This window comes from Oryctolagus cuniculus, chromosome 7 (assembly GCF_964237555.1).
Source record: "Oryctolagus cuniculus chromosome 7, mOryCun1.1, whole genome shotgun sequence".
NCBI classification, from domain to species: Eukaryota; Metazoa; Chordata; class Mammalia; order Lagomorpha; family Leporidae; genus Oryctolagus; species Oryctolagus cuniculus.
In genome coordinates, this window is record NC_091438.1 from 157,856,584 (window position 1) to 157,868,721 (window position 12,138).

The following is a 12,138-nucleotide window of genomic DNA, read 5'->3' on the forward strand; positions in this document are numbered from 1 at the left end:
GTAACCAAATACCATCTTTCCTCATGTATTTTCTTAACTACTCTAATAGGAAACTGATGATGTATTTTTCATAGTTGCGAGGAAAATGTGGTGGTGAATTCCAGCTGAACTCTGGTTCCAAATGTCTGGCAGGAGACAGAAAGTTAGGTGGAGTTGCTGCTGAGCCCAGAGAAACAGCATGGGCCTGACTTTGCCCAGGGATCCAGGGATGGCCCAGGGCTCCCTCTAGATCTCTACCACACAGCTCCCCAGACTGCACACCCTTTCACACTCCTACAGCCACTGCCAGCTCCTCTCAACCACGCAAAAAAGAAAAGGCACGAAGTGGTTTCTTTTTTCCTCTTTCCTATGCAAAACTATAATACAAGGGAAGAAACTGATCCTTGCCAGGACGCTTCATCCTGTTTCTATCTTCTCCAGACGGAGCAAGTTTCTCAGGGACAGACAGAAGCAGAGAAGTCCTGTTTCCCAGCCTCAGGACAGGGTGACTCGGAGTCCCCTACAGAGATGGAGATGGACTCTCCCATCCAAACTCCTGGGTGAGGTGCCAGCCCAACATGGGACAGCAGAATGGCTGTCTTTATGCATTATTTATCATCGTGTGATAATAAAACAGCATTTTAAGAGAAACCAGTTTAAAATCAAAAGTAAAATTAAAATCATTATTTACAGCAGCCAGTCCTGGTCCCCTTTATTTACAAATGAGAATGCAAGCAAACACTGAGAGGCCGAGCCCAGACCAGCAGGCAAGGACTGAACCCGAGACGTCGGGAGGGCGCGTTCCATGACCACAAGGAAGGCAAAGCCTTCCTCCACAGCAACCGCTGCACGCAACAGTTCACCTTAGCAACAGTGAACGTGTCCTTTCAGGCCCTAGGCAGCCTGTTGGGTTTATTTTTCTGATTTTCCTTTACAAAACTCCAACTCCACACGGGAGCTTGATGGTCACAAACATCTGTCTCCAGTTCTCTTTTGTGTTGTTGGAGAGTGAGCGGGGGAAGGGGGGGAGAGGGACCTGCTTCTGCAGGGGCACTGGGAGTCACTAACGAGTGAGGAACACAGGGGCATCTGTCTCCCCGCTCCCCGGAGCACACCACCTGCTAGAGTTGTGGGAAGACTTCAGGTACTTGGCGGAGATGATGTTTAGGGAGAGGATGGCATCCACTGCAGCTTCGTCCACCTCAGGCTTATTCCTAATCCGGCCTGAAAGAAAGGAGAAAGAAATCAGGTATAGTCAACTGGAAAACAAAACAGAGATTCGTCAACCCATTACGTCCCCTGTCCTATATATGATACCCATCAAGATTTAAACTGAGTAATAAATAGACCACTTATGGTAAGTGAATATTATGCACTGAAATATTCACAGCACTGAGAATTTGGGACTCAGTGGGTTAAATTTCTGGGTAACTTCAGGCCTGGAGGCGTCTGCTTAGCCTGGGGCCCTGCTTTCTTCCCCTTTACTTCCCACTTTTTCCCACGAGTACCTGCTCCCCTCACTGCTGTGAGACCTGGGCACAGACGTGTACCTACAGTGCTCCCTCACTGCTGTGAGACCTGGGCACAGACGTGTACCTACAGTACCCCCCTCACTACAGTGAGACCTGGGCACAGACGTGTACCTACAGTACCCCCCTCACTGCTGTGAGACCTGGGCACAGACGTGTACCTACAGTGTCCCCTCACTACAGTGAGACCTGGGCACAGACGTGTACCTACAGTGCTCCCCTCACTACAGTGAGACCTGGGCACAGACGTGTACCTACAGTGCCCCCTCACTACAGTGAGACCTGGGCACAGACGTGTACCTACAGTGCCCCCTCACTACAGTGAGACCTGGGCACAGACGTGTACCTACAGTGCCCCCTCACTACGGTGAGACCTGGGCACAGACGTGTACCTACAGTGCCCCCTCACTACGGTGAGACCTGGGCACAGACGTGTACCTACAGTGCCCCCTCTCTACAGTGAGACCTGGGCACAGACGTGTACCTACAGTGCCCCCTCACTACAGTGAGACCTGGGCACAGACGTGTACCTACAGTGCCCCCTCACTACAGTGAGACCTGGGCACAGACGTGTACCTACAGTGCTCCCTCACTGCTGTGAGACCTGGGCACAGACGTGTACCTACAGTGTCCCCTCACTACAGTGAGACGTGGGCACAGACGTGTACCTACAGTGTCCCCTCACTACAGTGAGACCTGGGCACAGACGTGTACCTACAGTGCTCCCTCACTACAGTGAGACCTGGGCACAGACGTGTACCTACAGTGCTCCCTCACTGCTGTGAGACCTGGGCACAGACGTGTACCTACAGTGTCCCCTCACTACAGTGAGACGTGGGCACAGACGTGTACCTACAGTGCCCCCTCACTACAGTGAGACCTGGGCACAGACGTGTACCTACAGTGCTCCCTCACTACAGTGAGACCTGGGCACAGACGTGTACCTACAGTGCCCCCCTCACTACAGTGAGACCTGGGCACAGACGTGTACCTACAGTGCTCCCTCACTGCTGTGAGACCTGGGCACAGACGTGTACCTACAGTGCTCCCTCACTACAGTGAGACCTGGGCACAGACGTGTACCTACAGTGTCCCCTCACTACAGTGAGACCTGGGCACAGACGTGTACCTACAGTGCTCCCCTCACTACAGTGAGACCTGTGCACAGACGTGTACCTACAGTGCTCCCCTCACTGCTGTGAGACCTGGGCACAGACGTGTACCTACAGTGCTCCCCTCACTACAGTGAGACCTGGGCACAGACGTGTACCTACAGTGCCCCCCTCACTACAGTGAGACCTGGGCACAGACGTGTACCTACAGTGCTCCCTCACTACAGTGAGACCTGGGCACAGACGTGTACCTACAGTGCTCCCTCACTGCTGTGAGACCTGGGCACAGACGTGTACCTACAGTGTCCCCTCACTACAGTGAGACCTGGGCACAGACGTGTACCTACAGTGCTCCCTCACTACAGTGAGATGCTGGGCACAGACGTGTACCTACAGTGCTCCCTCACTACAGTGAGACCTGGGCACAGACGTGTACCTACAGTGTCCCCTCACTACAGTGAGACCTGGGCACAGACGTGTACCTACAGTGTCCCCTCACTACAGTGAGACCTGGGCACAGACGTGTACCTACAGTGTCCCCTCACTACAGTGAGACCTGGGCACAGACGTGTACCTACAGTGCTCCCCTCACTACAGTGAGACCTGGGCACAGACGTGTACCTACAGTGCTCCCCTCACTACAGTGAGACCTGGGCACAGACGTGTACCTACAGTGCTCCCCTCACTACAGTGAGACCTGGGCACAGACGTGTACCTACAGTACCCCCCTCACTACAGTGAGACCTGGGCACAGACGTGTACCTACAGTGCCCCCTCACTACAGTGAGACCTGGGCACAGACGTGTACCTACAGTGTCCCCTCACTACAGTGAGACCTGGGCACAGACGTGTACCTACAGTGTCCCCCTCACTACAGTGAGACCTGGGCACAGACGTGTACCTACAGTGCTCCCTCACTACAGTGAGACCTGGGCACAGACGTGTACCTACAGTGTCCCCTCACTACGGTGAGATGCTGGGCATGCCGCTCATCCTCTCTGAACCTCAGTGACAATAACAATTCTTCCCTTATATGACTGCTGTGAGGATTAAACAAACCAGTATTTTTAGAGCATTCAGAAAAGTCCCTGGCAATGGTAAACATCATCTGACAGTGTGTTAAGTAAAATAAACAAACGTGGGGTTCTTCAGACAAGCCTAGCAACTGCTGCCCCGCACCCCCTCAGCATTTCTGTTGGAAAAGCGTTTCATTTACTTTGTAGATTAGTGCTCCATCTAAAAAATCAACTTTGAAAGGGCTGAAAACCACTGCCCACACAGGCAGGAGTGATCTCCCTCCCTGGGGTTAGTTTTGTCCACTGAATCACAAGAACTCTGTGCAGAGGCCTCAAGGGGTCTGTCAGCTTATGGGGGAAAAATTACATCTTTGCTTTCACAAACTCTAACTGAAGTCTAACATTTCCATTATTGTGAGGGAACACAATAAACCATCAGAGAATTAATGTTACCTGTGTGCTGTGCCTGGCAGAAAGCTATTACCACTCATGTAAAATCTTTCTTATTTATCCCTACTTTGAAATTATGGTAATCAGACATACTGCTAGATCTTGTTACTTAATGCATCAATAAAGCAGAACTTACATGGCACATTCACTTAGTATTTTAGCAGCTGAATTTCAATATTATTAGTTTCCTTTGCCGTCCTACTTTATTTTCCACACTTAAAAATATAATTGAGGGGGCAGTGTTGTGGTGTAGAGGGTAAAACCACTGCCCGCAACACTGACATCCCATGTGGGTCCGAGCCCTGGCTGCTCCACTTCCCATCTAGCTCCCTGCTAATCACCTGAGAAAGAAGCAGCAGGTGGCCCAAGACCTTGAGTCCCTGCCACCCACATGGGAGACCGGGAAGCAGCTGTGGCTCCTGGTTTTGGTCTGGCTCAGCCCTGGCTGTTGCAGCCATTTGGGGAATGAACTGGCAGACAGAATATCTTTCTTTTCTCTTTCTCCCTGTCTTTCAAAATAAAGTAAGTCTTAAAAAACAAAAATAAGGCCGGCACCGCGGCTCACTAGGCTAATCCTCTGCCTTGTGGCGCCGGCACACCGGGTTCTAGTCCCGGTCGGGGCGCCGGATTCTGTCCCCGTTGCCCCTCTTCCAGGCCAGCTCTCTGCTGTGGCCCGGGAGTGCAGTGGAGGATGGCCCAAGTGCTTGGGCCCTGCACCCCATGGGAGACCAGGATAAGTACCTGGCTCCTGCCATCGGATCAGCGTGGTGCGCCGGCGCAGTGTGCCAGCCGCGGCAGCCATTGGAGGGTGAACCAACAGCAAAGGAAGACCTTTCTCTCTCTCACTGTCCACTCTGCCTGTCAATAAATAAATAAATAAATAAATAAAAACATAATTCTGAGGCTTCACCACTCCCAAAGGGGTCTATGGCAATAAAAGGCTCTGACCCCGGCCCCAGACTCTCATTCTAAGGCTCACACAATGTAGCCAATATGCTGGCCAGGGGTTCCTGGCTACCTGTATGTTAGATTCTCTTACACAGAAAGTTTGTGTGACAAAAAACACAAAAACTAAGCTTTCTAGTTTATCTTGAATCCATTCAGATCCTTTCCCATAAAGTTAATCTGGTCCCCACAGATCACTCTTGTCAGTCAAGTCCTCTTCCCTTGCCATCACTTTGGTACTTATTCCTCCAATTATTCTGCACATATCTGCCATCTGTGTCTCTGCAACTAAACACCAAACTCAGCATGAGCAGAGGCCTGCTTGATGACTGCTCACAGCCTCCAGCACAGACCTGGCCCCACGGTTGTGAGGGCCCGTAACTGCTGGGGACAACACCACCAACAGGGGGAGCTGAGACACAAGAGGAGCTTCAAACTCAAGGCCTCCTTACACCCCGGCCCAGCCTCCCCTGTGTGGCCTCCCTGCACCTCGGAAGAGCCCGGCTCCTCCTCAGCAGAGGGATGGACTCACCCACTACCAGCTCCCGAACATCCTTCCAGTGCAGCTCACTCCCCTTCTCATGGATGATGGTCACTGTGATCCTCCTCTGGATGCCCTGGGTAATGGAGCAGGATTGCAGTTCAGCGGGACAACCCATTACTTCCTCTTGTTGGCTGTTTTCTGGATTGCTTGGTGTGGGGATGAGCAGGAAGGAAGGTACAGGGGGAGGTGTTGCCCACACCTTAATTCTAAACAAAAGGGCTGAGGAATAACTGGAGTCTGGTACAGTTTCAAGACAGATCCCATGATTGAATATTCCCAAGTACAGGATCCCCAGCTCCATGTCCACTGGGACAGAAGCCTTTTTGAGCAATGACGGAATCTACTTTTGATTTACCCAACAGGAGACCTACACTTACTTCAAAATCAGATTTTTAGCCCAGTGAGCAATCATCCTCTACTCTCATTAACAATTTTTGTCTGTGAAAGCAAGGAAGTTCCAAAAACCAGGAAAAATGTAAAAATAACAGTAATTAAATGAAATAAATCCTTTTAATATAGTTATTCTAAAATACTTTTAAATACAAAAGCAAGGGTAGACCTAAGCCAAGGTCTGAGGAAGAAACATTAAAAAACAAACATACAGGGGCAGCTGTTGTGGCACAGTGGGTTAAACTACTGCTTGGGATGTCCACATCCCGGATCCGAGTGCCTGGTTGAGTCTGGACTACTACATGTTTCTGATCCAGCTCCTTGCTTATATACCCGGGAGGCAGCAGATAACTCCCTAAGTGCTTGGGCTTGGGTTTCTGCCCATGTGGAAGACTCTGATGGGGAAGTTCCTGGATCCAGGCTTCAACCTGGACTAGCCCTGGCTATTGCAGATATTTATGGAGTGAACCAGCAGATAGGAGCTTTCTCTCTCTCTCTCTCTCTCTCTCTCTCTCTCTCCATGTCCTCCCCTTCTCTCTCCATCACTTTGTCTTTCAAATAAATAAATAAGCTAAAAGCAAACAAAAGCCTGAACATATAAAGGAAGGGGGGCAAGACCATGCCCCTGGCCTCCCGCCCCCACCCCTGAAACAGAGCTGAAAAGCAGAGTTATTTTTCTTATTCTAAACTCTTATTGGTGCTCCCTCCTATGCCCTACTTTGTTCCCAAATCAGTACCTGGTGAAGCAAAAATGTCCCCTGGCAGGGCAAGCCTGCGGTGTGGTCAACCACAGCTGGGATGTACCTATAAAAACAGAGATGCAAAAGAAAGAAGTAAGTGCTCCTTTATCAGCAAGGTCATTCCTGGCTCTGCAGCCCAGTGCTCTGTTTCTCTGAACTCCGACCTCATGCCTTCCTCTTGCAGGCTGGCGTTTAACCGTAGTTATTTGCCTTCTCCACAAGTCCACACCCATCATCCTTACTAGACTGACACACTCAGAACAGGTAACATCTTTCAGTTTCACCCTAGCTCCTGCTGTAAATATTACTCAATAAGTAACATTTAACTACAGTGGCAATTAAAAGGAGATAAAAACAGATAATTTCAGATTCTAGACATTTTTTAAAGATCCAGAAAGCAATTAATTCAGCAGAAACCTGCTGCTCCCCTGTAATAGAAGTTATAATCTTATTATAGATTTGTCAAATTCCTAAAAGCAATGTCACTACTGACAACTACACATGTACACAGGGGACACACAGATCCACCCTCTAGCAAGGCAGGCCCTTAGTAACGGCTCTGATGGGGGTTCGCAGTGTTGCACACAGAGGAACCTTAGGATGACATTTATCTCCTAGCCTTTACATAACTGATGCAGCGCCTTGCTTGTTTCAGGAATAGAATCTCTTTTATTTTTCTCCAAAAGCATTTTAAAGATGACTACAAACAATATCCCTATTATTCATTACTATAATAACAGAGCTTACAGACAGGAAGTAAGCTGATGTTGATTACTCTGATCTAGAACAGTGTTCTTGACTGGTGGTGATTCTGACCCCTAGAGGACATCTGGCAATGTCTGGAGGCATCTGTGGTTGTCGCATCTGGAGGTACTACTGGCATCCTGTGAGCAAAACAGCCTACAAAGCACACAACAGCCTCCACCAGCCCAACAAAGAATTATCTGGCTCAAGATAGGGGACTGTTCTGCCTCCCACCTCCTCCCTGAGATTAGTAGTGAAGTCTGGACTCTGTTCTGTGCAATAGTTTCCCTCTGATCTGCTTCTGATAAAACCCACCACACAGGTAGTCTTCCCTTGGGATGAAATACAGTATGATCTTACTGTTGCTAACAAGAGAACAAATTATTACACTGGCTAGTCTGTTCTTTGACAAACATCTAATTTAAAGAAAAATACGAAGCTCACCACAATTGAATTTAAAACTGGAATATGACATTGAAATGATTCATGAAACCAAAATACAAGAAGAGAGACTCAATATTATATTCTCTAATGTGAATCACCTTGGCTTATTTAAACATTTGGAGAGGCCGGCAATAGTGCCACAGTGGGTTCAGTGCTGCTGCGATGCCAGTTTCCCAGATCATATCAGAGTGCCAGTTTGGATCCCAGTTGTTCCACTTCCAATCCAGCCCGGTAAATGAGCCTGGGAAAGCAGCAGCAGATGGTCCAAGTGCTCAAGCCCCTATCACCCATGTGGGAGACCAGGATGGAGTTCCTTGGCTTCTGGCTTCAGCCTGGCCCAGTCCCAGTTATCGTGGCCTTTTGGGAATGACCCAATGGATGGAAGATTGATGGATCTCTCTTTCTCTTTCTCTCTGTCACAGGCAGAGTGACAGAGGAGAGACAGATCTTTCATCTGCCGGTTCACCTCCCAAATGGCTGCAATGGCTGGGACAAGGCCACGCCGAAGCCAGGAGCCAGGAGCTTCTTCCGGGTCTCCCACATGGGTGACAGGGCCCCAAGGACTTGGGCTCTCCTGTGCTGCTTTCTCAGGCACATTAGTAGGGAGCTGGATCAGAAGTGGAGCAGCCAGGACTTGAACCGGCTCTCATATGGGATGCTAGGACTGCAGGCCATGGTTGTAACCAGCTGTGCCATGGTGTCAGCCCCAATAAATCTTTTTAAAAAATAAATAAAAATTTAGAAAGTTGGACTTACTCTCCTGTAGGCTCCAGTTCACTGATCTCGAACCAAACCAGAAGATCATACTTGCTCATGCTCTGGCCAAGGCTGGTTTTGCTCATGGTGTTTAACTTGGTAGCTGGAACTTTTAAAGTTTGTAGAAAATGTCAAAATCTGGTCCAAAAATATTCAGCAAAAGCTTAAGTTTTCTAATGTCAATATTCAAGAACACATTTTAGAAAAATAGCAAGAGTCAGGGGATGGCTTTCAATGCAAGAGACACAGAGAAACTTCAGTATCAACTTCACTAGTACCTCTGAATTCAGAAAAAAGAAAAATTGACAGTAAGTTGCTTTTTCCCTCTCAACAAACTGTGTCCAAAGATGAGAACACAGGATGTGCTCACAAAACCATTAAAAAAACTGTCCCATCCTAGAATCTTAGTCTGTGGCACAGAATCACATCCTAGTGATAAGGAAGAGGCCACACGGTCACAGCTCAAAGTAGGGCGGTCCATGGAGACTTGTCTTTCACCCCTGGAGTTCCCAGACTTCCTTGCACGTAACAGTCACCTGGGGGTCTTAAAGATGGCAAAGTCCAGGCCATATTCCAGGTAATGAAATCACAAACTCAAGTGGTGGGGCACAGTTCTTCCTCTGTGAGGTTTGAAGCTTCCCAGGGGATTCCAAAATACAGACAACTTTGGGAACCAGTTGTCAAATTTATAAGCCCAAGATTCTGTAAATGATTTTATGGTACACACGTTCTTCAGATTCAATGTATTAACTGCACTGATGCTATGGAAGCTTGCCTCCTCATTTACAAAATGCGAATCGTAACAGCCTGCTACCTTGAGGATCCACTAATACCACGTATATGATGGGCTGGTAAACATCTTCAAAATTAAAAATACTACTGCAAAGACTACAGGCAAATACATGAAGCCCCTCACCCTTAGGCTGATGTGAAAGAGGTCCAAGTAGAGGAATCTCTCTGAAGGAAATGTGATACAATCTTGACAGTGTGCTAAACTCTACATTCAGCTCAAGGAGCAAAAAGGTATGTTGGTGCTTCACACACAGTGAGCCAGGCCTTAGCACAAGCCCTGAGGCTGGTTCTACATCTAAGGCAGAGCTAATTTAGCTACTAACCATCTCGTTTGGGTACCCTCTCGCTGTGGCAGCTGGGAACTGGCAGAAAGAGAAAAGGCGGCAATGGGTCAGCCTCATTCTGGAAGGCGGCCACGGCGGAGGATGCAAGCACGCTGGCGTGCTCGGAAAATGTGTCCAACACATGCACATTCACATAGCCAGACATGAGAAACCGAATCAGCTCAATCTTTCTTTCATGGTCTGAAGGCAGATGAGGTGAGGAATCAGAGGGTGGAAAACGAGCACAGGGTGGGGTAGGAATTTGGCAAGTGGGCCACGAGGAAAAGGGGTAGAAATAAACAAAGAGAAATCAAAACAAGATAATTGAGGAGGAACAAGTCTGGTGTTCTACTGTACAGCAGTGTGATTATAGTCAACAGCAGTAATGTGTTATGTCCATCAAAGTAGCTGGAAGAGAGTATTCTGAATGTTCTCTCCACAAAGAAATGGTAACTGTTCAAGGTGAAGGATACGCTGGTCCCTTCATATAGACATACATGTATTACCCAGTGTACACAGGTATAAAAACACCATACTCTATCTCATAAATATGTACAACTGTGATGTGTTCATCACAAAAAAAGCAAAACAAAACAAAACAAAAACAAACTTGGGCCAGTGTTGTGGCGTAGCAGGTTAAGCCATCAACCTGTGATGTTGGCATCCTACACTGGAGCACTGGTTCAAAGTCCTGGCTACTCTGCTTCCAATCTAGCCCTCCGTTAATGTACTGGGAAAGCAGTGTAAGACGGCCCAAGTACTCGGGCTCCTGCCACCCATGTGGCAGAGCCAGATGGAGTTCCAAGCTCCTGGCTTTGGCCTGGCCCAGCCCAGCCATTGTGTCCATTTAGGGAGTGAGCCAATGGATGGAGGTTCATTCGTTTTCTCTCTCTCTCTCACTATGCCTTTCAAGTAAATAAATAAATCTTAAAAAAAGAAATTAAGAAAAACAAAATAAAATTTAAAGATAATTGAACATGCTGAATAAATACAATATGCAAAGAAATGCCTTGTCACCTAACAGCTACAGGGAGTTAAACACAAAGCAGAGATTTTGTAACCCAGAGATTATCAAAATCTGCAATTAGAAGACCAGAGAACTGGCAGACAGAGCCCTATTGTTTCTTACTTAATTTAAACCAGGAATTGAGACTTCTAGTTTCATCTGATATATTCAATAGGTACAGGAATATAAGGAGTCTTCAAAAAGTTTGTGGAAATATGTACTAGAAGAGAACTGCATGGATTTCAAAATTTCTGGTACCAAAGTAAATATATTTATTAAATTATGAATTTTTTTTCACTTTTATTTATTTGAAAGGCAGAAACAGACAAAAAGAGACAAACAAAGAGAGATCTTCCATCTGCTGACTGAGTTCCAGTTGGGCAAAGCCAAAGCCGAGAGACCGGAGGTCCTCTACGTGGGTGGAAGGGACCAGAGCACTTGAGTCAACACTGCTGCTGTCCAGGATATGCACTAGCAGGAACTGGAGTTAGAAGTGGAGCCTGGGGCTGGCGCTGTGGCTCACTTGGCTAATCCTCTGCCTGCGGCGCTGGCATCCCATATGGGCATCAGGTCTAGTCCTGGTTGCTCTTCTTCCAGTCCAGCTCTCTGCTGTGGCCCGGGAGCGCAGTGGAGGATGGCCCAGGTGCTTGGGTCCCTGAACCCCCATGGGAAACCAGGAAGAAGCACCTGGGTCCTGGCTTTGGATCGGCACAACGCCAGCCATAGCGGCCATTTGGGGAGTGAGCCAAGGGAAGGAAGACCTTTCTCTCTGTCTCTCTCTCTCTCTCTCTGTCTATAACTCTACCTGGCAAATAAAAAAAAAAAAGAAAAAGAAAAAGAAAAAATAAGTGGAGCCAGGATTTAAACCCAGAAGTACTCCAACCATGGTGCCAAACACTAACACCTTTTAGAATCTCAGTCTTGGGCCTATATTGTGGTGTAGTGGGTTAAGCCTCTCATTCCATGTAGGCACTGATTCGTGTCCCAGATGCCCCACTTTTGATCCAGCTTCTGCTAATGGCCGGGAAAAGCAGTGGAAGATGGCCCAAGTGGGCCTCTGTCTCCCACACGGGAGAATCAGAGGAAGCTCCCAGCTCCTGGCTTTGGCTTGGCCCAGCGCTGGCCAGGGAAGACATCTTGGGAGTGAACCACTGGATGGAATATTTCTCTGTCTTTCCTTCTCTCTGACTTTCAAAACAAATAAATTAATCTTTAAAAAAAAAAACCCTCAGTGTTATTGGCATTTATTTTTTATTTATTTATTTACTTCTTTGAGAACCAGAGGGACAGAAACAGAGACAGGGAGAGAACACTCCCATCTGCTGATTTACTCCCCAATGCCTGCAATAGCCCTTGGCTGGGGAACGA

General features: G+C 48.0%; 1 protein-coding gene across 24 annotated transcripts in view; it reads right to left on the reverse strand.

Annotated features, from left to right (window-relative positions):
• Nucleotides 1-12,138, reverse strand: part of KIF1B (kinesin family member 1B) — a 174,369-nt gene that overhangs the window by 26,151 nt on the left and 136,080 nt on the right. For 12 of the 24 annotated variants that reach the window (XM_070079312.1, XM_070079306.1, XM_070079305.1 and 9 more), the window contains 4 exons: nt 8,650-8,758; nt 6,703-6,769; nt 5,564-5,648; nt 1,098-1,203 (listed from right to left, as the gene is read on the reverse strand). In XM_070079312.1, the coding sequence (XP_069935413.1) occupies nt 1,098-1,203; nt 5,564-5,648; nt 6,703-6,769; nt 8,650-8,758 (367 nt within the window). Of the gene's footprint in view, nt 1-1,097; nt 1,204-5,563; nt 5,649-6,702; nt 6,770-8,649; nt 8,759-9,764; nt 9,966-12,138 lie in introns of all 24 variants that reach the window. The other 12 variants (XM_070079307.1, XM_070079302.1, XM_070079299.1 and 9 more) reach the window with 2 other exon arrangements.